This window comes from Phyllobates terribilis, unplaced genomic scaffold, assembly GCF_046119375.1.
Source record: "Phyllobates terribilis strain yellow unplaced genomic scaffold, ASM4611937v1 Scaffold_5__5_contigs__length_657084704, whole genome shotgun sequence".
In the NCBI taxonomy this organism is placed as follows: Eukaryota; Metazoa; Chordata; class Amphibia; order Anura; family Dendrobatidae; genus Phyllobates; species Phyllobates terribilis.
The window spans coordinates 496630747-496656004 of NW_027362765.1; the positions used below are offsets into that span (position 1 = coordinate 496630747).

Below are 25258 nucleotides of genomic sequence, written 5' to 3' on the forward strand. Positions count from 1 at the left end.
CCTGCGGGTTTTGCTCTGCTCTGCTTGTCTACCGCACCTGCGGGTTTTGCCCTGCTCTGCTTGTCTACCGCACCTGCAGGTTTTGCTCTGCTCTGCTTGTCTACTGCACCTGCGGGTTTTGCTCTGCTCTGGTTGTCTACCGCACCTGCGGGTTTTGCTCTGCTCTGCTTGTCTACTGCACCCGCGGGTTTTGCTCTGCTTTGCTTCTCTACCGCACCTGCGGGTTTTGCTCTGCTCTGCTTGTCTACCGCACCTGTGGGTTTTGCTCTGCTCTGCTTGTCTACCGCATCTGCGGGTTTTGCTCTGCTCTGCTTGTCTACCGCACCTGCGGGTTTTGCTCTGCTTGTCTACCGCACCTGCGAGTTTTGCTCTGCTCTGCTTGTCTACCGCACCTGCGGGTTTTGCTCTGCTCTGCTTGTCTATCGCACCTGCAGTTTTGCTCTGCTCTGCTTGTCTACCGCACCTGCGGGTTTTGCTCTGCTCTGCTTGTCTACCGCACCTGCGGTTTTGCTCTGCTCTGCTTGTCTACCGCACCTGTGGGTTTTGCTCTGCTCTGATTGTCTACCGCATCTGCAGGTTTTGCTCTGCTCTGCTTGTCTACCGCACCTGCGGGTTTTGCTCTGCTTGTCTACCGCACCTGCGAGTTTTGCTCTGCTCTGCTTGTCTACCGCACCTGTGGGTTTTGCTCTGCCCTACTTGTCTACCGCACCTGCGGGTTTTGCTCTGCTCTGCTTGTCTACCGCACCTGCGGTTTTGCTCTGCTCTGCTTGTCTACCGCACCTGCGGGTTTTGCTCTGCTCTGCTTGTCTACCGCACCCGCGGGTTTTGCTCTGCTCTGCTTGTCTACCGCACCTGTGGGTTTTGCTCTGCTCTGCTTGTCTACCGCATCTGCGGGTTTTGCTCTACTCTGCTTGTCTATCGCACCTGCGGGTTTTGCTCTGCTTGTCTACTGCACCTGCGAGTTTTGCTCTGCTCTGCTTGTCTACCGCACCTGCGGGTTTTGCTCTGCCCTGCTTGTCTACCGCACCTGCGGGTTTTGCTCTGCTCTGCTTGTCTACCGCACCTGCGGTTTTGCTCTGCTCTGCTTGTCTACCGCACCTGCGGGTTTTGCTCTGCTCTACTTGTCTATCGCACCTGCGGGTTTTGCTCTGCTCTGCTTGTCTACCGCACCTGCGGGTTTTGCTCTGCTCTGCTTGTCTACCACACCTGCGGGTTTTGCTCTGCTCTGCTTGTCTACCGCACCCGTGGGTTTTGCTCTGCTCTGCTTGTTTACCGCACCTGCGGGTTTTGCTCTGCTCTCTTTGTCTACCGCACCTGCGGGTTTTACTCTCCTCTGCTTGTCTACCGCATCTGCGGGTTTTGCTCTGCTCTGCTAGTCTACCGCACCTGCGGGTTTTGCTCTGCTCTGCTTGTCTACTGCACCTGCGAGTTTTGCTCTGCTCTGCTTGTCTACCGCACCTGCAAGTTTTGCTCTGCTCTGCTTGTCTACCGCACCTGCGGGTTTTGCTCTGCTCTTCTTGTCTACCGCACCTGCGGGTTTTGCTCTTTTCTGCTTGTCTACTGCACCTGCGGGTTTTGCTCTGCTCTGCTTGTCTACCGCACCTGCGGTTTTGCTCTGCTCTGCTTGTCTACCGCACCCGCGGGTTTTGCTCTGCCCTGCTTGTCTACCGCACCTGCGGGTTTTGCCCTGATCTGCTTGTCTACCGCACCTGCAGGTTTTGCTCTGCTCTGCTTGTCTACCGCACCTGCGGGTTTTGCTCTGCTCTGCTTGTCTACCGCACCTGCGGGTTTTGCTCTGCTCTGCTTGTCTACCGCACCTGCGGGTTTTGCTCTGCTTTGCTTGTCTACCGCACTTGCTGGTTTTGCTCTGCTTTGCTTGTCTACCGCACCTGCGGGTTTTGCTCTGCTCTGCTTGTCTACCGCACCTGCGGATTTTGCTCTGCCCTGCTTGTCTACTGCACCTGCGGGTTTTGCTCTGCTCTGCTTGTCTACCGCACATGCGGGTTTTGCTCTGCCCTGCTTGTCTGCCGCACCTGCGGGTTTTGCTCTGCTCTGCTTGTCTACCGCACCTGTGGGTTTTGCTCTGCTTTGCTTGTCTACTGCACCTGCGAGTTTTGCTCTGCTCTGCTTGTCTACCGCACCTGCGGGTTTTGCTCTGCCCTGCTTGTCTACCGCACCTGCGGGTTTTGCTCTGCTCTGCTTGTCTACCGCACCTGCGGTTTTGCTCTGCTCTGCTTGTCTACCGCACCTGCGGGTTTTGCTCTGCTCTACTTGTCTACCGCACCCGCGGGTTTTGCTCTGCTCTGCTTGTCTACCGCACCTGCAGGTTTTGCTCTGCTCTGCTTGTCTACCACACCTGCGGGTTTTGCTCTGCTCTGCTTGTCTACCGCACCCGTGGGTTTTGCTCTGCTCTGCTTGTTTACCGCACCTGCGGGTTTTGCTCTGCTCTCTTTGTCTACCGCACCTGCGGGTTTTACTCTCCTCTGCTTGTCTACCGCATCTGCGGGTTTTGCTCTGCTCTGCTAGTCTACCGCACCTGCGGGTTTTGCTCTGCTCTGCTTGTCTACTGCACCTGCGAGTTTTGCTCTGCTCTGCTTGTCTACCGCACCTGCAAGTTTTGCTCTGCTCTGCTTGTCTACCGCACCTGCGGGTTTTGCTCTGCTCTTCTTGTCTACCGCACCTGCGGGTTTTGCTCTTTTCTGCTTGTCTACCGCACCTGCGGGTTTTGCTCTGCTCTGCTTGTCTACCGCACCTGCGGTTTTGCTCTGCTCTGCTTGTCTACCGCACCCGCGGGTTTTGCTCTGCCCTGCTTGTCTACCGCACCTGCGGGTTTTGCCCTGCTCTGCTTGTCTACCGCACCTGCAGGTTTTGCTCTGCTCTGCTTGTCTACCGCACCTGCGGGTTTTGCTCTGCTCTGCTTGTCTACCGCACCTGCGGGTTTTGCTCTGCTCTGCTTGTCTACCGCACCTGCGGGTTTTGCTCTGCTTTGCTTGTCTACCGCACTTGCTGGTTTTGCTCTGCTTTGCTTGTCTACCGCACCTGCGGGTTTTGCTCTGCTCTGCTTGTCTACCGCACCTGCGGGTTTTGCTCTGCCCTGCTTGTCTACTGCACCTGCGGGTTTTGCTCTGCTCTGCTTGTCTACCGCACATGCGGGTTTTGCTCTGCCCTGCTTGTCTGCCGCACCTGCGGGTTTTGCTCTGCTCTGCTTGTCTACCGCACCTGTGGGTTTTGCTCTGCTTTGCTTGTCTACCGCACCTGCGGGTTTTGCTCTGCCCTGCTTGTCTACTGCACCTGCGGGTTTTGCTCTGCTCTGCTTGTCTACCGCACATGCGGGTTTTGCTCTGCCCTGCTTGTCTACTGCACCTGCGGGTTTTGCTCTGCTCTGCTTGTCTACCGCACATGCGGGTTTTGCTCTGCCCTGCTTGTCTGCCGCACCTGCGGGTTTTGCTCTGCTCTGCTTGTCTACCGCACCTGTGGGTTTTGCTCTGCTCTGCTTGTCTACCACACCTGCGGGTTTTGCTCTGCTCTGCTTGTCTACCGCACCGGCGGGTTTTGCTCTGCTTTGCTTGTCTACCGCACCTGCGGGTTTTGCTCTGCTCTGCTTGTCTACCGCAAGTGCAGCTCTCTTCCTGTATCCCAGTCTGTACTGGTCCCTATCCTGCCTGCGTTCCAATCTGCCAGTACCCACCTATCTGTATACCAGCCGTGCCTGCAAGTACCCACCTGTCTGCGTATCAGCCGTGCCTACCAGTACCCACCTGTCTGCTTACCAGCCGTGCCTGCCAGTACCCACCTCTCAGTTTGCTAGCCTAACCTGCCTGTTCCTGCATTCCCCGGTGTGGGTCAACAGCTGTGACCGGGGTCTGACCTGGAGTGGCACCTGGTCCCTCTGCTCAGTTCCTCCCTGGTTCACGGAGTCGACTGAGCCACCGTGCGACCTTGGTCGGACCGAGTTGATACTTAGTCACGCCCCTCCAGGCACTCTTCAGTTCATGGTCCAGTGGGATTACTAACCACGCTCACGTCAGTCAGTCCGGGCGTGTGCGTAACACGTACTAGTCACTACAATGTTCTGGTCGCCACAACGTTTTGGTCACTACAACGGCAGTTTGCAATCTTCACTTAGCAAAATCAACTGCTGCTTGCTTCTGGAAAACACCCATGGAGTCAAAATCGTCATTACACCTGTAGATAAATTCACAAAGGGGTATAATTTCCATAATGGGATCACTTGAGAGGGGATTCTGCTCTTCTAAAACATAGGAGCTCTGTATATGGAGTCCACAAATTATTCTAGGAAAATCTGCGCTCCAAAAGGCAAAAAGCGCTCCGTCCCACCCGAGTCTCGCCATATGGCTAAGCAGTACTGCAGTGTTACATATGAGGTATTTCTAAATTCAGCAATTCAGCAGAAATTGTGGGACAAATTTTGGTGCCATTTTTACCTATTTCCCAGTGTGAAAATGTAAAATCTGGGGCTAAAACAAAATCTTGGTGGTGAAAATGTAATTATTTTTTATTTTCTTCACTGCCCAATGGTATAAAATGAAGTGACCCACCTATGGTGTCAATATGATCCCCTATATTAATTCATTGAGGGGTCTAGTTTCCATAATTGTGTCACTTGTGAGGGGTTTCCACTGTTTAGGCACATCAGGGGCTCTTCAAACGCGACATGGTGTCTGCTAATTACGCCAGAAAATTTTACATTTAAAAATTCAAATGGTGCTCGTTCCCTTCTGAGATCTGCCGTGCACCCAAACAGTGGTTTTCCCCAACATATTGGGAATCGATGTCCTCAGGAGAAAATGCACAACAAATTTTTTGGGTCCATTTTCTCCTATTACCGTTGTGAAAGTAAAAAATAAATAGGTGTAAAGTAAATTTTTTGTGAAAAAGTTAAATGTTTATTTTTTCCTTCCACATTCTATTAATTCATGTGAAGCACTTGAAGGGTTAATAAACTTCTTGAATGTGGTGCAGTTTTTAGAATGATGTCACTTTTGGGTATTTTCTGTCATATAGACCCCTTAAAGTCACTTCAAATGTGATGTGGTTCCTAAAAAAATGGTTTTGTAAATTTTGTTGTAAAAATTATAAATCACTGGTCAACTTTTAACCTTTATATCTTCCTAACAAAAAAGTTATGTTTCCAAAATTGTGCTGATGTAAAGTAGACATGTGGGAAAAGTTATACTGTGTTATGACATGACTCTCTGATTTAAGGGCATAAAAATTTAAATTTGGAAAATTGCAACATTTTCTAAATGTTTGCCAAATTTCCAATTTTTTCACAAATAAACATAAGTCATATCAAATAAATTTTACCACTATCATGAAGTACAATATGTCATTAAAAAAACAATCTCAGAATCAGTGGGATCCATTGAAGCATTACAGAGTTATTACCTCATAAAGTGACACTGGTCAGAATTAAAAAATTGGCTTGGTAAGGAAGGTGAAAACAGGCTTTGGGGTGAAAGGGTTAAAGAAAAATATCTGGTGGAACGTTTAGGATTTGCATCCATTTTTCTACAAAGCTTCCTCATTTCAGGACAAATTGGACAAATTGATGTTACCACAAATAAAATGTTAATTTTTAATACTTTGTAGACAATTAGTGTTGAGCCACCCCCGTAGTGTTCGGGTTCGGTTCGTCGAACACCGGGATGATCGTGGAACTGTTCGTCGAACACCTTAGAACACCGTCGAACACCGTTAAAACCAATGGCAGGCAAACAAAAACACATAGAAAACACCTTCAAAGGTGTCCAAAAGCTGAAAAACTGCTCAGAAGACACTCTTTAAAAAAGCCAGCCGGCAATTCAGCATCGGAACCCGACAATTTAGAACAGAAAGAATAGAGCATCACACATAGATTAGATAGATAGAAACATGTCAGTCACATATATAAGAAGTACAGTGACAGTGCTGGTTACTGTACTTGTCATTTAGTGTTAAAGGATTTATTAAAAAAAAATAATAGTGTTTTCATGCACCCGTCTCTTTAAAAAAGCCGGCCGGCAATTCAGCATCGGTATCCGACAATTTAGACCAGAAAGAATAGAGCATCACACATAGATTAGATAGATAGAAACATGTCAGTCACATATATAATAAGTACAGTGATAGTGTTGATTACTGTACTTGTCATTTAGTGTTAAAATAAAGGATTTATTAAAAAAAAAATTGCCGTGGGGTTCCCCGTAATTTTAGTCTCTAGTGGAGGTTAAGCAGATGGCTGGGGCAGATGTTTGAAGCCTGGGAAGGGGGTAATACCCACGGAGCTTCTAATATCAGCCCCCAGCTGAATACCTAGCCTTTACTAGCTATTAAAATGGGGGACCCAAAAAAAAATGACGTGGGCCCCCCCCTATTTTAATAGCTAGCAAAGGCTAGACAGACAGATGGGGGCTGATATTAATAGCCCAGGAAGGGTGCCATGAATATTGGCCCCCTCCCAGGTTAGAAACACCAGCCGTCAGCCGCCCCAGAAATGGCGCATCCATAGGATGCGCCAATTCTAGCACTTAGCCTTGCTCTTCCCACTGCCCTGTAGCGGTGGCAGTGGGGTAATAGGGCTGGGTTGATGTCAGCTTATAATGCCAGCTGACATCAAACCCAGGTTAGTAAAGGAGAGGCGTCTATAAGACACCCCCATTACTAACCCCATAGTCAAAGTTAAAAAAAAACACAAACACCCAGAATAAAGTCCTTTAATTGAAATAAACACACAATTCTTTAATGTTCTAAATTAAACCACACTTACCATATCGCCCATTCCAGCTGAAGCCAATGTCTTCTGCAATAAAAGAAAAATAATAAACCAATTTCATCCTTACCTTTCCATGGTTGCCAGGACGGCTTCAGCTCTGCTACATTCACATGACAGGCTGGATCACAGCCGAAAGCTGCCATCCAGGTAGCCATGCTGCAGACACTGAGAAGCGCAGGCATGCTTGTGCTTCTCAGTGTCTCGCTGTGACGGCATCCAGATGAGCCGAGTTCATGTCCAATGAACTCAGCTCACCTCATGCACGTCACTGACAGCGTGGGAGAATTCTCCTGCGCTCAGCGCTTGAACGTCGTACGCGCGTTGGGGTACGAGGCAGTGTGGTCTTATAACACTCTGGCATTGGTTTGTATTATGCCTGCCTTGGGGGTACTATTATGCTGATATCACTTGATTGCTGATAAGGATTCTGATATGATCCTTATGATTGGTGATATGCACCCGGGTTTATGTACTAGCTTATGTGTTCCATATGTAAGCTGTAATTGATGTAACCACTGTGATTATTCTACTGGCTTGTATATGGGAGATATCCCTCAAACCATGAGGATTTATACTTTACTTACATGTGTTACACGATAATCTTATGACTTGTGCAGGAGGATATTTTCCTCAAATTGTGAGGACCTGTACCTTGTCTATAATTGTTATATGATAATCCCATATGAGAATATATCCCTCAGAATGTGAGAATTTGTATTTTTCTGTACATGTCATGTGATATTTTTATGGCTTATATATACGGGTATGTATTCTATTTACACATGTTTTGTGATAATCTAATGGCAGGGACATGGGGCATATCCCACGAAACTAAGAGGTTTGGAACTTTATTGATAGAGTCTTACATCCCTACTTTCTGAACTGTATTTATTTTTTGTGCATACAGTGATATCTTTTGACCACACTGCCTCAATTTTATTGGGGCTTTCTATGTCTAAGGGGTTTTTGACATGATTTTATGGGGTGTTTGTATGTCTTGTGATAACATAAACCTCTCCATTACCAACCTGGGCTTGATGTCAGCTGGCATTATAAGCTGACATCAACCCCAGCTCTATTACCCCACTGCCACCGCTACAGGGCAGTGGGAAGAGCGAGGCTAAGTGCCAGAATTGGCGCATCCTATGGATGCGCAATTTCTGGGGCGACTGACGGCTGGTGTTTCTAGCCTGGGAGGGGGCCAATATTCATGGCACCCTTCCTGGGCTATTAATATCAGCCCCCAGCAGTCTGCCTAGCCTTTGCTAGCTATTAAAATAGGGGGACCCCACGTCATTTTTTTGGGGGGGGGGTCCCCATTTTAATAGCTAGTAAAGGCTAGGTATTCAGCTGGGGGCTGATATTAGTAGCCTGGGAAGCTCCGTGGGTATTACCCCCTTCCCAGGGTTCAAACATCTGCATCAGCCGTCTGCTTAACCTCCGCTAGAGACTAAAATTACGGGGAACCCCACGCCAATTTTTTTTTTAATAAATCCTTTATTTTATCACTAAATGACAAGCACAGTAATCAACACTATCACTGTACTTATTATATATGTGACGGACATGTTTCTATCTATCTAATCTATGTGTGATGCTCTATTCTTTCTGGTCTAATTTGTCGGGTACCGATGCTGAATTGCCGGCCGGCTTTTTTAAAGAGACGGGTGCATGAAAACACTATTATTTTTTTAAATAAATCCTTTAACACTAAATGACAAGTACAGTAACCAACACTGTCACTGTACTTCTTATATATGTGACTGACATGTTTCTATCTATCTAATCTATGTGTGATGCTCTATTCTTTCTGTTCTAAATTGTCGGGTACCGGTGTATGCCGCTGCTGAATTGTCGGCTTTTCATGTTTCACTGTGAGCACTGTTCCCATCGATTTGGGCAACCACTGTAATGCCACAACCACCATGGCTGTGGCAGACAGTGAGTGGCAGACAATCCCTGCATGATGTGAAAAAATCGTATGACTCGAACACCGCCCAAAACAGCTCGAATTTGAGATTGGCGAACAGTTCTAGTCAAACACTGCTCATCTCTATAGACAATCCTTTGCAGCAATGACTGCCTGAAGTCGGGAAGCCATGGATGTCACCAAGCGCTGAGTTTCCTCCTTTGTGATGGTCTGTTTTTGCTTGTTTGTGGGTCTTTGTACCTTAAGTTTTGTCTTAAACATGTGAAATGCCTTCTAAATGAGTTTGAGATCTTGTGACTGACTCAGCCATTGCAGAATATTCTACTTTTTTGCCTAAAAGAACTCCTGGGTTGCTTTTGCAGAGCGTTTTGGGTCATTATCCATCTGTACTGTGAAGCATCATCCAATCAACTTTGCTGCATTTGGTTAAATTTGAACAGAAAGTATAGCCCTGTACACTTCAGAATGCATCCAGCTGCTTCTGTCTTCAGTCACATCAGCAATAAACACTAATGACCCAGCGCCATTGGAAGCTATGCATGCCCATGCCATCACACTACCTGTACTACATTTTACAGAGAATGTGGGGTGCTTCGGATCATGAGCCATTCCAAGCCTTTTCCATATTTTCCCTTTCCCATCATTCTGGAACAGGTTGATCTTAGTTTCATCTGTTCAAAGAGTGCTTTTCCAGAGCTGGGCTGGCTTCTTTAGATGTTTTTTTGGCAAAGTCTAATCTGGCCTTTCTATTTTAAAGGCTGATTAATAGTTTGCACCTTGTGGTGAACCCTATGTATTTGGTGTCATGAAGTCTTCTCTTTTTGGTAGACATAGATTCTGAAAACGTGCTTCCTGGAGAATGTTCTTCAGTTGGGTGGATGTTGTGAAGGGGGTTTTCTTCACCATGGAAAAGATTCTGCGATCATCCTCCACTGTTGTTTTCTATGGATGTCCAGGCCTTTTTGAGTTCCCAAATTCACCAGTGCGCTCTTTTTTTTCTGCAGAATGTACCAAACTGTTGATTTGGCCACTCCTAACATTTTTGCTGTCTCTCTGATGGATTTCTTCTTTTTTTTCAGCCTAATGATGGTCTGTTTCACTTCCTTTGAGAGCTCCTTTGACTGCATATTTTGAGTTCACAGCAACAGCTTATCAAATGCAAATGCCACACCTAGAATCAGCTTCAGACCTTTTACCTGTTAAATTGATTATGGATAACTGAGTGAATAGCCACGAAGCACATTAAAGAGCTTTTGAGATAATTGTCCAATTACCTTTGGTTCCTTGAAGGCGCTACATATTAAAAGGTTATAATTCTTAAACTCTTACTCCAATTAGAATGTGAACGATCTCAAATTAAAGCTGAGAGTCTGCACTTTAAGCCCATATTGACTATATACAGTGGGGAAAATAAGTATTTAAAACACTGCCAATTTTGCAAGTTTTCCCACCTACAAAGAATGGAGAGGTCTGTAATTTTTATCGTAGGTACACAGACAGAATCTGAAAAAAATCCAGAAAATCACATTGTATGATTTTTAAATAATTAAATTGCATTTTATTCCATGACAAAAATAATTGATCACCTACCAACCAGCAAGAATTCTGGCTCTCACAGACCTGTTAGTTTTTCTTTAATAAGCCCTCCTACTCTGCACTCATTATCTGTATTAATTTCACCTGTTTGAACTCATTACCTATATAAAAGACACCTGTCCACACACTCAAATCACACACCAACCTCTCCACCATGGCCAAGACCAAAGAGCTGTATAAGGACACTAGGGACAAAGCTGTAGACCTGCACAACGCTGTGATGGGCTAAAGGACAATAGGCAAGCAGCTTGTTAGGAAGGGAGCAACTGTTGGTGCAATTATTAGAAAATGGAAGAAACACAAGATGACTGTCAATCTTCCTCGGTCTGGGGCTCCATGCAAGATCTCACATCGTGGGGTAAGGATGATTCTGAGTAAGGATTCTGAGGAATCATGGGGGAGAAAATATAATACATTGGGGATGCTTTTCTGCAAAGGGGACAGGACGACTGCACCATGCTGAAGGGAAGATGGATGGGGTCGTGCAGGGCCGGCTCCAGGTTTTTCTGGGCCCCGGGCGAAAGAGTCTCAGTGGGCCCCTTTAACACATACCACGATTCATGATGCAGAGATACAGCGGAGAAATATATATATATATATATATATATATATATATATATATATAGTACAATGCAAAGATTTCACTTCTTACATTACATGAGTGATATCTATTGTAAATTCCACAATAGCTCAGAAACCGGTGAATCGCTCCACACAGAATACTGGCCCCCATATAAGGTTCCATACGGAATACTGGCCCTCATATAACGCTTCATACAGGATACTGGCCCCCATATAACGCTCCACACAGAATACTGGCCCCCATATAACGCTCCATACAGGATACTGGTCCCCTTATAAAGCTCCATACAGGATACTGGCCCCCATATAACGCTCCATACAGGATACTGGTCCCCTTATAAAACTCCATACAGGATACTGGCCCCCATATAACGCTCCATACAGGATACCGGTCCCCTTATAACGCTCCATACAGGATACCGGTCCCCTTATAACTCTCCATACAGGATACTGGCCCCCATATAATGCTGCATGCAGGCTGTTACCCCCCACATAATGCCCCATACAGGCTGTCCCCCCCTTATAATGCTCCATGCAGGCTGTTACCCCCCACATAATGCCCCATACAGGCCCCCCCCTTTTAATGCTCCATGCAGGCTGTTACCCCCCACATAATGCCCCATACAGGCCCCCCACTTTTAATGCTCCATGCAGGCTGTTACCCCCCACATAATGCACTATGCAGGCTGCCCCCCCTTTATAATGCCCCATGCAGGATGTCGTCCCCCCCTTTATAATGCCCCATGCAGGATGCCCCCCCTTCTCTTTATAATGCCCCATGCAGGCTGCCCCCCCCCTCTATATAATGCCCCATGCAGGATGTCCCCCCCCCCTCTATATAATGCCCCATGCAGGATGTCCCCCCCCTCTATATAATGCCCCATGCAGGCTGCCCCCCCCTCTATATAATGCCCCATGCAGGCTGCCCCCCCTCTATATAATGCCCCATGCAGGCTGCCCCCCCCCTCTATATAATGCCCCATGCAGGATGTCCCCCCCCCTCTTTATACTGCCCCATGCCTCCATACATTAAAAAAAAAAATCAAATACTCACCTCCCTTCTCCTCACCTGCTGCCGCTGCCCGCTGCTCGCTGCTCAGCTCCGAACTCCAGCGTTGTCGGCGTCTTCCCGTTCAGCGCTCCCTGTGACGGCTCAGGGGAGGGCGCGGTGAAAAGACGTCACCGCGCCCTCTGACCTGAGACGTCACAGGGAGCGCAGAGCAGGAAGACAGCGGATCTGCGGAGGCACGGGGAGAGGTAAGTATCGGGCTGCCGGGGCCCTGAGCAAGCGGCGGAGAAGGGCGGGCGCTGACACCGCTCTCCTCCACCCATAGCCCAGCGGGGTGCGCGACCGCCAGTGGGCCCCTCTGCCTGCTCAGGGCCCCGCCATTTGCCCGGGTGCGCCGGGTGCTGACGCCGGCCCTGGGGTCGTGTATCACGAGATTTTAGCCAACAACCTCCTTCCCTCAGTAAGAGCATTGAAGATGGGTTGTGTTTGTGTCTTCCAGCATGACAAAAAAACAAAAAACACAGCCAGGGAAGCTAAGGAGTGGCTCCATAAGAAGCATTTCAAGGTCCTGGAGTGGTGTAGCCAGTCTCCAGGCCTGAACCCAACAGAAAATGTTTGGAGGGAGATGAAACTCAATGTTGCCCAGCGACAGCCCCAAAACCTGAAAGATCTGAAGAAGATCTGTATGGAGTGTAAGAGCAGGAGTTACTTTATCTATCCTGACTCCATCTTGATTTTTGTATGTGTATCTTCTGCTTACAAGAATGGAGTTTGAGCATGTGTGTTTTGCCCATGTACTTTGCTCTCAAAGAGAAGCCTGTGATCAGATAAGAAGGTTTTAGGAATGTCTCTGTTTAAAGATGTAGCAATAACAAGAAATGTGAGGAAGGGGGAATAGGACACCACCTAGTTTCCTAAGCTTGGTGTCAATAGTGTTAACTTAGCCCATGAGATGTATGTATGCTAATGCCAGCACATATGTACAGATAAGCTGATCCAATTATATTGCTACAACGAATGTCCAAGAAATATCTATATAAATATGTGAGGATGATGTAATAAGGTCAGACCTACAATGATGCTCAAAAGAATCAGTGTAGTGCTTCCGTGCACGTATTTGAATTTTACAATTTAATTTGGAACAGGTACAAACGTCTCAGAACGTCTCACATTATGCGGCGACGACAGGAGGAGTGGGCCAAAATCCCTGCTGCAGTGTGTGCAAGCTTTGTCAAGATCTACAGGAAATGTCTGCCTCTGTAATTGCAAGCAAAGGTTTCTGTACCAAATATTAAGTTCTGTTTTTCTATTGTATCAAATACATATTCCATGAAATAAAATGCAATTTAATTATGTAAAAATCATACAATGTGATTTTCTGGATTTTTTTTTTAGATTCTGTCTCTCACAGTTGAAGTGTACCTACGATAAAAATTAGACGTCTCCATTCATTGTAGGTGGTAAAACTTGCAAAATCGGCAGTGTATTAAATACTTATTTTCCCCACTGTAATTAATATGCTTTTAAATATTTAATGGTGTAATGATGATGATTATATCATATAAAATTAATCTGCACAAAATTTTGAACCTGTCTTGCATCCTTCGCTCAATATACTATTAACTTGTTAAAAATAATGTTGAATGCTTATCGATTAGATGAAGTCTACCCATGCACTCTTCTGTGACTCACTAGATTTTTTAAATACATTTACACTACCTTCTAATGAAAAAATATAAGAATCATCTGCAGTTCATAGTGCGCATATAGGTGCCAATTCATTAAAGCTTTCAGGTCAGTATTCTGGTGGAAAAAGCTTTGAAAAGTCGCCATTTGCTCCTTTAACTTTCCCAAGAAAAGAATTTATTTCACTGACATCAGACATGAATAGATTTACATTTCTATCACCTGTATGCCCGTCTTGGAGGTAAGATAAGTCCCAGGGGGTGACAGATTCCCTTTAAAGAGTAACTATTATTTCAGAAACTTTTTTCAAACATGTCAAGCTCTTTAATTGCCTGCAGATAAATGGTGGTCCGGGTCTCAAGACCTCCACCGATCTGCAGACAATTAAAGTGCCTGCTGTATATGAAAACATTGAAAGCAAGATTAGTGTTTAATAAAAAAAAAATATTCTCACAATTTGTAAACATTTTTCGTTTGCCATTTTCTAGGCTCAAACATATGATATTGATAGCAACAAAATAGGCAATTAGTAGAGATTAACGATAGAAGAGGAAAACGACTGCTTCTGTGATCTCCTTGCTGCTGCTCCATCCAGCATGTGTTCCATAACCATCCCAGTCTAAGGCTGCAAAGTCTCCACACTGTCTGGGGAGTGCTTCTGGGATGTAACCACCTCCTCCTATGCAGTGCTGTAATCATATGTAAGAAGAATAAAAAGCTGCTATTTGTTATGTTATTAGAGGCTTATAAGATTGTTAGTTATCCCCTATCCTATAATTTACTGATCCCAGGAGATTCAACCTCTGAAACCTCCACGTTCTCGAGAACGAGACTCAGAAGAGACCCATCTTATTAAAGCGGAGGTTGTGCATGCACACTTCCACTATGATTATTTTCTATAAGACTGTCGCACACAACAAAGAATAATGTTATTTCGGGCAGCCCCTTTGACAATGAATGGAGTAGAGGTACGCATGCTCGACCATGCTCTAGATCAGTGATACAACCCCTTTAATAATGACAGATGATAACTGTAAATATATCAATAGAATTGAGCTAGTTCTTCTAGAATGTAATACTCACATGTTCTACATTGCATCCAGTCACCTTCACACCTGGGCACAGAGCTAGGGCAGCTCTTTCTGTATTAATAGCGCGGAATTGGACATAACCAGCTGTGAACTCTTCTGTAAAGAGGTAAAGAAACAAATATTATGGAGTACATCTTCACTGTGTGTTATATTACTGTACAAATATACAAGATCTTACTTGCGCCACTTGGTGAGTAATATAATGCGGTCTTCTCCGCACTTCCAAAGTCATACACTACGGGGATAGCAGGTCCATTGTGTGCAAGGCAGCCTCCAGCATTGTATACCACTGGATATTTCTAAGGCAGAATTCAAAAGTTGCTATGTTGCTTAAAGTCATACAATCACCGCTAGGACAATCATCGAGCATTGTAATCCATGTTCCTAAAGGGTGATGCCCAAAATAATAAGTTATCCCAGTCCACAGGATAGGGAATAACTGCTAATCCCTGTGGGTCTGACTATTGGGACCCCCAAGATCGAGGGCTCTGTGCTCGGCCTACTCTGGCTGTCACATAGACAATGAATGGAGCAGAGGTTGAGCATGTGCACCTCCTCTCCATTCCAGATGGGGCAGCAGAGCCCTGTTTTCAAGGTTCCAGAACCCCATTCTGTAGATGATTTGGATCCCATCAGTCAGACCCCCAGCGATTAGCAAGTTATCCCCTATCTTTCAGTCAGGGAATAACTTGTTTTTTTGGGAATAACCCTTTAAGGATGGCTACCAGCATGTTTCTTTTCCCTGTGTAGTAGAGGCGAGAGAGCCTTTAAGAGAACGCTTACATGATGCTTCAAAGATGAAGAGAGACTGCCATCTGCTGGCCCGACACAGTCAAGCGGAACTAAGATATACAAGAGAAGTTGAAGGGAGAGCAGATTTAGACGCTGGACCCGGTCAGGTGACTTCCAGGAAAGAGTTCCTGGAGATAAGAGGCCAGCGCGCCAAGCCAGAGGAGTTTTTTTGCGCCAAGCATCAGAGAGGAGCAGACGTGCTCCTTGCATGCTGAGAAGCCCCGCGTGGCAGGCCTAAGCCAGAGGCCTGCGAGGTGCCACAGCCGGCCGCCGGTGGATGAGCTCCGGATCCCTCACTGATGTGACCTGAGTGCTGTACCTACTGAGGAGAGTCGGAACCTGCTTGCAGTGCTGAGTGAGTTCGCGCAACCCGCCGACAGACAAGGTCTGGAACCCCTATCCCCAGCTTGAGAGACTGCCTCCAACGGCCATGAAGAGAGGTGTTGAGAGACTGCTGAGCCAGGAAAGTCACGCCAGTGAAAGCAGAAGAGCTGCATACGTGAACAGGGCCGTCACTTCTACTGTTCACTCACGGTACCAGGGCCAATTGGGTTTAGGTACTCAGGTTGGGAGGGGAACAGTTGGGGCGGAAGAAGCTAAACTTGCTTTAATTGATTTTGTCCGGAAAAGACTTGCGGCCTAGCGGGAATAACCGGTGACCCCCCCGCTAGAGCCATATACAGAGATAAAGAACTGACGTGGTGACTCCCCTGACTGGGTGCACCACATTACTTTGAGAGACTTCGTATTTTGCTAATATTTCAAATTACCATTCAATACCCTTGTTGTTATCCCCTTGTTCAAAATACCTGTTTTATATATACATAAACTGTATATAATCATCTCCGACTGTCCCTGCCTTGTGTCTCTGTGCGTTGCATTCCGGCACCTGCATTACACCTGTTACTAAGCTTTTGCACATTTAGTGGTAAATACATATTTGTACAGAGGTGTACAGGGCTGGCTCAGACAGTAGAGGATCCCAGTACACGAGAAGTACATGTATCTCCTACTCTGCAATAGCTTTTCTGCTGGTAGCAAAGTGCTCTTTTTACTAATGAGCTTCTGTCTAGTAAATCTCCCACTTTTCTATTGATCTCTAGTGAATCGATTGTGCAATAGGAAATACTGCTATGAAGTTTTCAAGACTAATTCTAAAACCTCCAACATAACTCAGGTGATCATTACTCTTTACATGTAAATGGGAAATGGCAACTAATTTTTTAACAATGAAATCATTTTTTTTTACGAAAATCCTGTTTCTTATTATAAACGTTCAACCGTTATAAGAGAAGTCACATTTTATGGAGTACTCACTTTGTACAGCCCATAGAGGTTACCACCCTCTCGGCTAAAGAAGCCATTGTCTGTGCGATACCTCAGGAGAGAAGAGTTCCTCCACTGGGACAGGGGTGTATTATTGGGAACGTGCCACAAGCTCAGATCTTTAGCAGCGATATCATAATAACCAGGGTTCTATAACGGCAAATAAGACTTCATGTTATATGCACATTGGATTATACTGGATTAAAGGCGATTGGATTGTAAAATTAATTCATTTACTTCATAATAATTAGTATGAAATCCTGGAAGGGCAGAAGATATTTTCTACTACTGAAAGACTATTTTAAAGGTGCTGTCTCATCTTGTTAAATGGGTAATATTGCAAAGTGCTAAAAAAAACAAGCAAATTTGCAATTTTCCTCTTATTAAAATTCTTCACTTTCAAGACTTAGGGAATTTTTAACTCTGTAGTTTAGGGCTTGTTGCTTAGGTTACCAGCTACCTCTGCAGTCTATCACTTTTGGCCAGTTCCCTAGGCAAAAAGCATGCACTTGCAAGATCTTTTCTTTAGAGCCATGTTCCTCAACTCCAGTTCTCAAGGCCCACCAAAAGAATATTTTGTCAGGATTTTCTTAGAATTGTATATCTGTGGGTGGGCCTTCAGGACTAGAGTTGCGGGTCACGTCTTTCCAGCTTGCATGCATTACTGTGAAGCTGGCCAGATCACTGGATCAGGCCACCTTTTGTTCCCCTGCACTTCTCCAAGGCTGCAAAGGCAAAGCTGACTCTCCTTGCAACATGAGATAACGCAAAGTTTGGTCCTGTAGAGCGACAATGCCATTGACTCAAACTGTATATTTTCAAAAAGGTACCGCCACCTCCAGCAAGATGGAAGCCATCCATGTTTTGGGCTGCAATGCAATGACATTGTGGCAGCCTACTGGTCAGAAAAGGTGCAGCGAATATCTGAAGTAGTAGGAGATTCACAGTGCTTTGGTCAGGCGGCCATGTACTAATGAAGTGGATGAATCTTTTTGCTCAACACTAATACAGTACATTGCTGAGATTACAGTATGTTGGGGCAATGCAAATCTTTTTAGTTATCCATTTTTATGAAAAAATGTTTCTAAAGGTGAATATTCTTAAAAAAATACAGCATATTCAGATTATTGTAGCCAAACTAGTAGTTTTTAAAGCATTACAAGGGTAGAACAATGAAATATAAAGCTATCTTCAAAATCACCTTATAATCATCGCTGGTGGCTCCATCAGGTAGACCAAATGTGGCGTAGTTATCCCAGTTACCATCTCCTTTAGGGTTATTGAGGTTGTCTCCATTTTGACTGGACCAGCGATCTCCTACTGTACATTTGCCATTCATATTGTTTTCATGAACACTGGCCACCAATGTCCAACCTCCACCATCTGTAGTCATGTCACAGTAGGTCTGATAGATCACCCCATCTTCTGTGGTCAGCATGTATACTCCATCTACAATAACACCAGTTTAGATGGTACTGAACCTTTTTTTGAATCACAAAGTGTACAATGGTATATATCTCATGTTCTATTGAGCTATATGTTTATAGGCTTTTTTGGTGAATTGTCTGATTAGGTTGTGATAACAAGAAAACAATTAAACTATTGAAATGACCCATTATAAACACGAAATGCTAATATTGCATTAATTAATTGTAATGAAAGTCATAGTTCGTTATACTTGGTGCCTTAAAGATGTTTTAAAATGAACACATTTCTTGCATCTGTACTTTACATTTACATATTTCTCACCCTTTGCATCTTTTTCATATTTCTTCACTTCCTTGCAGCTCCTGTACCCATAGCCCTCTCCACCAGTGGGATACCCAGATTTAGAGTCACTATCGGAGTTTTCATCCCAGCACGACAACAGGTTCAGAATGCTTTGCTTCATCTCAGAAATAGAAAGATCGTCTAAGAACGGAAATAAAATTAGAAAAATTTATTAGTAGAGGTTCTCCTTTACACAATACTGAGTATATAATTCCTTTTTTTCTACTCTATTTTACATAGTGATTTACCAGTGTTTTCCTCCAATTGGCAATTATCACTGCCAGAGTCACCCATTCCTCCTCCAAAACAACTGAGGTAGGGAACCCCTTACCGCCATATTACATACTGGTATGTTATATGCCAGCTCCTGACTTTGATGCGGGTTCACACGCCAATCCCGCATCTTTCCAAGCACATAATGGCTGATTTATTCAGCCATTATGTGCCTTTAACAGCCTCCGTGGCTGTTAACCTGTTAAATGCCGCTGTCAATCTCTGATAGTGACATTTAACAGGTGGCAGCAGGGGAAGTGCGTCATTCCACCCACCCATCGGCGCACCCTTGACATGATCATGAGGTGCTGATGGGTTGCTGTGATAGCCAGGGGTCTGCTGGAAGATCGTAATTTTAGCTGTATGTATAGCACAAGCAATCAGACAATCGCAGTTTCAAGCCCCTAAGGGCACTATTAAATACAGTATGAATTTAAAGAAATGTTTCTAAAAATATGAAAAAAAAAGGAGTTCAAATCAACCTCGTTTTGCTCCATTTAAAAATAAAACAATTAACAAAATACACATAATTGGTATCGCTGCATTCATAAAAGTCTGTTCTATCAAAATATAAAATAAATTAATTCGATTGGTAAACGGCATAATGAGAAAAAAATAGAAACGCCAAAATGAGGTTTCTTTGGCAACTGCAACATTGCAATAAAATGCAATAAACGGTGAATAAAACATCAAGTCTACTATAAAATGGTATCAATAAAAACATCAGCTCAGCGCAAAAAAATAAGCCCTCATAAAGCTCGGAAAGTAAATAGGTTTTTTTTGTATTTAAGTGGTGGAAAAACATTCAGAAATTTGTAAAAAGAAACTATGTATGTTTGGTATCTGCATACAGGGCCGTCATCAGGGCATTACTGCCCTTACTGCTGTATGGGGCCTGGAGAACAGCAGTAAAGAGCGGGGGCCCAGTCCGGTCTGGGGCAGCCCTCTTGAGCGTCGGCTCACCGGACCCCGGGGTATCACGTGCTGACTTTCTGCCACTGGCGGCGTACATCTTAGCACAGGGAGCTTCAGCCTTGGAGCTCTCACGGCTGAATGGCCGCGCAGTTCCAAGGGAGTCCCTCCGCCGCTTCTGTGATGAGTTGGAGATGGCGCGTACGCGATCTCACCGGCATCGAGCACCAGGATGCCAGTCCAGAAGTGGAGCTGTGCCTGCAGAGAATCGTTTGAGAGGTAAGTATGAAAAGCTTTCTTTATAGAATTAATTAAATAGTCTTGGGGGGGGGTTGGGAGAGCACTTGATGAACTGGGAGTGTGGGGTAGGGAGAGCATAAGATAAACTGGGAGAGCATATGATGAACTGGGATTGGGGGGTGGGGAGAGCACATGATGAGCTGGGAGTGGGGGGATGGGGAGAGCATATGATGACCTGGGAGTGGAGGGTGGGGAGACCATATGATGAACTTATAGTCGGATTGGGAGAGCATATGATGAACTGGGAGAGCATATGATGAACTGGGATTGGGGGGAGGGGAGAACACATGAAGAACTGGGATTGGGGGGAGAGAAGAGCACATGATAAACTCGGAGTGGTGGGTGGGGAGAGCATATGATGAACTGGAATTGGGGTGGGGGGAGAGCATATGATGAACTGAGAGTCTGGGGTTGGGAGAGCATATGATAAACTGGGAGTGGGGGTTGAGGAGAGCACATGATGAACTGGAAGTGGGGGGTAGTTAGAGCACATGATGAACTGGGAGTGGGGGGTGGGTAGAGCACATAATTAACTGGGAGTAGGGGTGGGGAGAGAACATGATGAACTGGAAGTGGGAGGTGGGGAGAGCATATGAAGAACTTGGATTGGGGGGGTGGGAAGAGCACACGATGAACTGAGAGTCCGGGGTTGGGAGAGCATATGAGGAACTGGGAGAACATATGAGGAACTGGGATTGGGGGGAGGGGAGAGCATATGATGAACTGGGAGAGCATATGATGAACTGGAAGTGGGGGGTGGGGAGGGAACACAATGAGCTGGAAGTGGGGTGTGGGGAGAGCACATGATAAACTGGGAGTGGGGGGTGGTGAGAGCATATGATGAACTGGTTGTGGGGGGTAGGGAGAGCATATGATCAACTAGGAGTGGGGGGTGGGGAGAGCATATGATGAACTGGGTAACTGTATTACCTGTACACTGACACTTTACACTGTATACTATGTATAACGGCATTTAATATTAGTATTGTGTTTTTTTATTAATAATCAGTATTGTACAAGGTGAGCCATTTATATGGATACACCTAAATTAAATGGGAATGGTTGGTGATATCAACTTCCTGGTTGTGGCACATTAGTATATGGGAGGGGGAAAACTTTTCCAGATGGATGGTGACCATGGCGGCCATTTTGAAGTTGGCCATTTTGGATCCAACTTTATTTTTTTCAATGGGAAGTGGGTCATGTGACACATCAAACTTATTGAGAATTTCATAAGAAAAACAATGGTGTGCTTGGTTTTAATGTAACTTTATTCTTTCATGATTTTTTTACAAGTTTATGACCACTTATAAAATGTGTTCAAAGTGCTGCCCATTGTGTTGGATTGTCAATGCAACCCTCTTCTCCCACTCTTGACACACTGATAGCAACACCGCAGAAGAAATGCTAGCACAGGCTTCCAGTATCCGTTGTTTCAGATGCTGCACATCCACCTATCTGGAAAAGTTTTCCCCTTCCCATATACTAATGTGCCACAAACAGGAAGTTGATATCACCAACCATTCCCATTTAATTTAGGTGTAGCCATATAAATGGCCCACCCTGTAGTATTCAGTCACTATATGGTGGTAATATGTACTCCAGTCATGGTGTGGCAGCATTTGTTCCTTGTATGTAGTATTATTCGGTCACTATGAGCTGGTAATATGTACTCCAGTCTTGGTGTGATAGTATTTGTTCCATGTATGTAGCATTATTCAGTGACTATGTGGTGTTAATATGTGGTCTAGTCATGGTGTGGCAGTATTTGGTTTTTTTTTTGTGGTATTATTCGTCACTATGTGGTGGTAATATGTGGTCTGGTTATGGTGTGGCGGTATTCCTTGCATGTGGTATTATTCGGTTACTATGTGATGGTAAAATGTGGTCCGGCCATGATGTGATGGTATTTGTCGCTTGTATGTGATATTATTGGTCATTTTAAAAAATGTATTTGACACATTTCCTTAAAGAAAAATTACTAAAAAATATACCTAAAATGAGTACTGGATATTTTAAGAAATGTTTAATAGGTTAGAGTACAGTAGGGCCCTGCCAGAAGAGTCTACCTTATCGTGGTGGCAACTTAAAAAATCTTTTAGCCAAAACAAAAACTGATGGCTATGTATGTGATATGGTTTTCGATGGGAACTGTTAATGTGTGATTGGTGAGGACATGGTGCAGAAGTGGAGTTTTTCCAAGAGTGGGCGGTGTGACTGTGGAATGTTCAAGGGGTGGAGGCGGAGCTGGGATGGAGCCTGGGAGGAGTCTCAAGGGGGCCCAAGAATTTTGCCAGTATGGGGCCCTGAAATTCCTCGTGGCAGCCCTGTCTGTATACTCGTACTGACAGAATCTGCATGTGTTACATTCATTGTTGATTTGACTGCAGATTTAACCGTACTTCATTTACAAAGCATTGAATGGGGTGAAATCTGCAATGAAAATTCGCACAAGAATGAGTATGCTGTACATTTGAAATCTCATAATTCTTTTATTTTCATGTGGATTTTTTTCTGCAACATACTAGTGGTAATTTCAGAGACCCATTTACTTATATTGTTATGTAAATTGCTGTGGGTTTGTGGTGCGGAATCTGCAACATGTGAACTTGGCCTTAAAGAGGTTGTATGGTGAAAATACAACTTTTGACATAGGACAGGATAAGTAAAAAGTAACAAACTCAGCCATACTCACATACTGGCACACATCTGGGTTCAGCACAGACTTCTATGTAGACACAGGAAACATTGATGTCATTGTTCCACCAGCTACCAGACTGATGCAGCCTGTAAAAGACTGCAGCGGTCATTTGACTTTGAGCATCAGTTCATCCTAAAACATCCAGTGACGCACTGATCTAGTTATATGACCACTGGAGCCACTGACAAGCTGCAGCGGTTCAGTGACTAGTGGAACAGTGACATTGTCACTTCTTGCTTCAGCACAGATCACAGAGTAAGCGCGTGTTGAGAGTCCTGGTAGGTGAGTATGGCTGAGTTATTTTTTTACAAATCTCATCCCCTGAAAAAAGTTTTATATTGCCCAGACAATCTTTTTAAGTTAATGCTAAGAAAAGTTTAATTATATCAAAAGTCAATATTTTTGAAGCATGAACCATCATTTGCAACCATTTCTTTTAGAAGCAAAGACAAAAATATCACCATGTAGACCAGTGTTTCCCAAACTCCAGTCCTCATGACACCCAACAGATTATGTTTTCTGGATTTCCTCAGTGTTGCACACGTGAGAGAAGCCTGTGACAATTTTTGATGCCTTCATAATAATTCCACCACCCGTGCAATACTAAGGAAATCCGGAAAACATGATGTGTTGGGGGGGCCGTGAGGACTGGAGTTTGGGAATTACTGATTTAGACTAAGAAAATTGATGCTTTATTAACAATAATCATTATACCTATTGAAAGAACCATAGTAGGAAAACTGACAAAAGATTGGAAATAGTCTGAGAGGAGAAAAAATAAATGAGCTAAAGTAATTTCATAGAACTAGTAATTTCTAGAAAAAAGTGTAATCCAAAAGTACTCACGACATTTGGAGGACAATACTCCAGAAAGTGCCAAAGACAGGACTATTAGCTTGTGTAGCCACATTTTCCACTGGAGAAAAAGATACAAAAGTATTTTTTATATAATACACAATATAATAACAATGTGATAATGCATTTATGTTAAGAGGTGTAAATGGTCTTACCATCTCAGAGGAAGGTATCCTATTTAGAAAATTGACAGCTTTTATACTGTTATTCAACCAACTCAACGACATTCTTTAGTTGACTGGCCGAACTGGCTTGGCTAGTTTGTATAGCCGGCATTATGGGAAACTAGTAGAATATGTCTATCACAATTCAATACAAATTGGAATGTTAGACCTAATGTTTTTATTGGTAACATAGTAACATAGTAACATAGTAACATAGTTTGTAAAGCCGAATAAAGACTTGCGTCCATCAAGTTCGACCTGTTAGTTCTGTAATTGCTAAAGTTGATCCAGAGGAGGGCAAAAACCCCAAATGATTTAGCCAATCTTCACCTGAGGAAAAATTCCCTCCCGACTCTGAAACCAGCAGTCAGAATAAATCCCTGTATCAACCTACTATTTTATTCTATTTTTAAGTATATGCTGAAATCTGCCTGGTATCTAGAAATGCATCCAGTCCCCGCTTGAACTGGTTTAGTGAATCCGACATTACCGTCTCCTCACTCAGTGAATTCCATATTCTCACTGCTCTTACCGTAAGGAACCCCTTCCTATGCTGGTGCTGAAACCTTTTCTCTTCTAGTCTTAGTGAATGCCCTCTTGTTACCGTAATATCCCTCCTTTTGAACAAATCCCTGGCAAGGTCTCTATACTGTCCCCTAACATATTTGTACACATTTATTATATCCCCCCTCAGCCTTCTCTTTTCCAGGCTGAATAGTCCTAGTTTTGCCAACCTCTCTGGGTATTGCAGTCCCTCCATTCCCTTTATTAATTTTGTTGCCCTCCTTTGTACCTTTTCAAGCTCATTTATATCCTTTCTATATATTGGGGCCCATAACTGAGCACAGTATTCCAAGTGTGGTCTGACCAGTGCTTTGTACAGTGGAAGAACAATGGTCTCATCCTTTGCAGCTATACCTCTTCTGATACATCCCATTACCCTGTTTGCCCTTACAGCAGCGGCCTGACTTTGGGCACTCCAATTTAGTTTGCTATCAATTAGGATGCCCAAGTCCCTCTCCATCTCTGAAATCCCCAATGATTTCCCATTCAGTGAGTACTGGTGACTTCCATTTTTCCTTCCCATATGTATGACCTTACATTTCTCCTCATTAAACCTCATTTGCCATTTAATGCTCCACCTACCCAGCTTATCCAAGTCCCTCTGCAGGTCTGCACTATCCTCTTTTGTATTAATTGTTTTACATAACTTTGTGTCATCTGCAAATATTGATATTTTACTATTTAACCCGTTGACTATGTCATGAATAAAGATATTAAATAACATTGGGCCTAGTACAGACCCCTGTGGTACCCCACTAGTGACACTTACCCAATCTGAGTATATTCCATTTATAACCACCCTCTGCCTTCTATCCTTTAGCCAGTTATCTACCCACTTGCAAACATTTCCCCCAGTCCCATCATTCTCATTTTGTATACCAACCTATTATGTGGCACGCTATCGAATGCTTTTGAGAAGTCGAGATACACGA

The 25258-nt window shown here is 44.4% G+C and overlaps 1 protein-coding gene across 1 annotated transcript; it reads right to left on the reverse strand.

Annotated features, from left to right (window-relative positions):
• Positions 1-13296: 13296 nt before the first annotated feature.
• Positions 13297-23915, reverse strand: LOC141271290 (intelectin-1-like). Its single transcript, XM_073681410.1, has 8 exons — positions 23754-23915; positions 23590-23659; positions 18537-18698; positions 17989-18236; positions 16779-16937; positions 14848-14968; positions 14662-14765; positions 13297-14267 (listed from the first exon to the last, which is right to left on the reverse strand). The coding sequence occupies exons 1-8, from the start codon at positions 23823-23825 to the stop codon at positions 14115-14117; spliced, it is 1089 nt and encodes a 362-aa protein (XP_073537511.1). The 5' UTR covers positions 23826-23915; the 3' UTR covers positions 13297-14114.
• Between the last annotated feature and the right edge of the window lie 1343 nt (positions 23916-25258).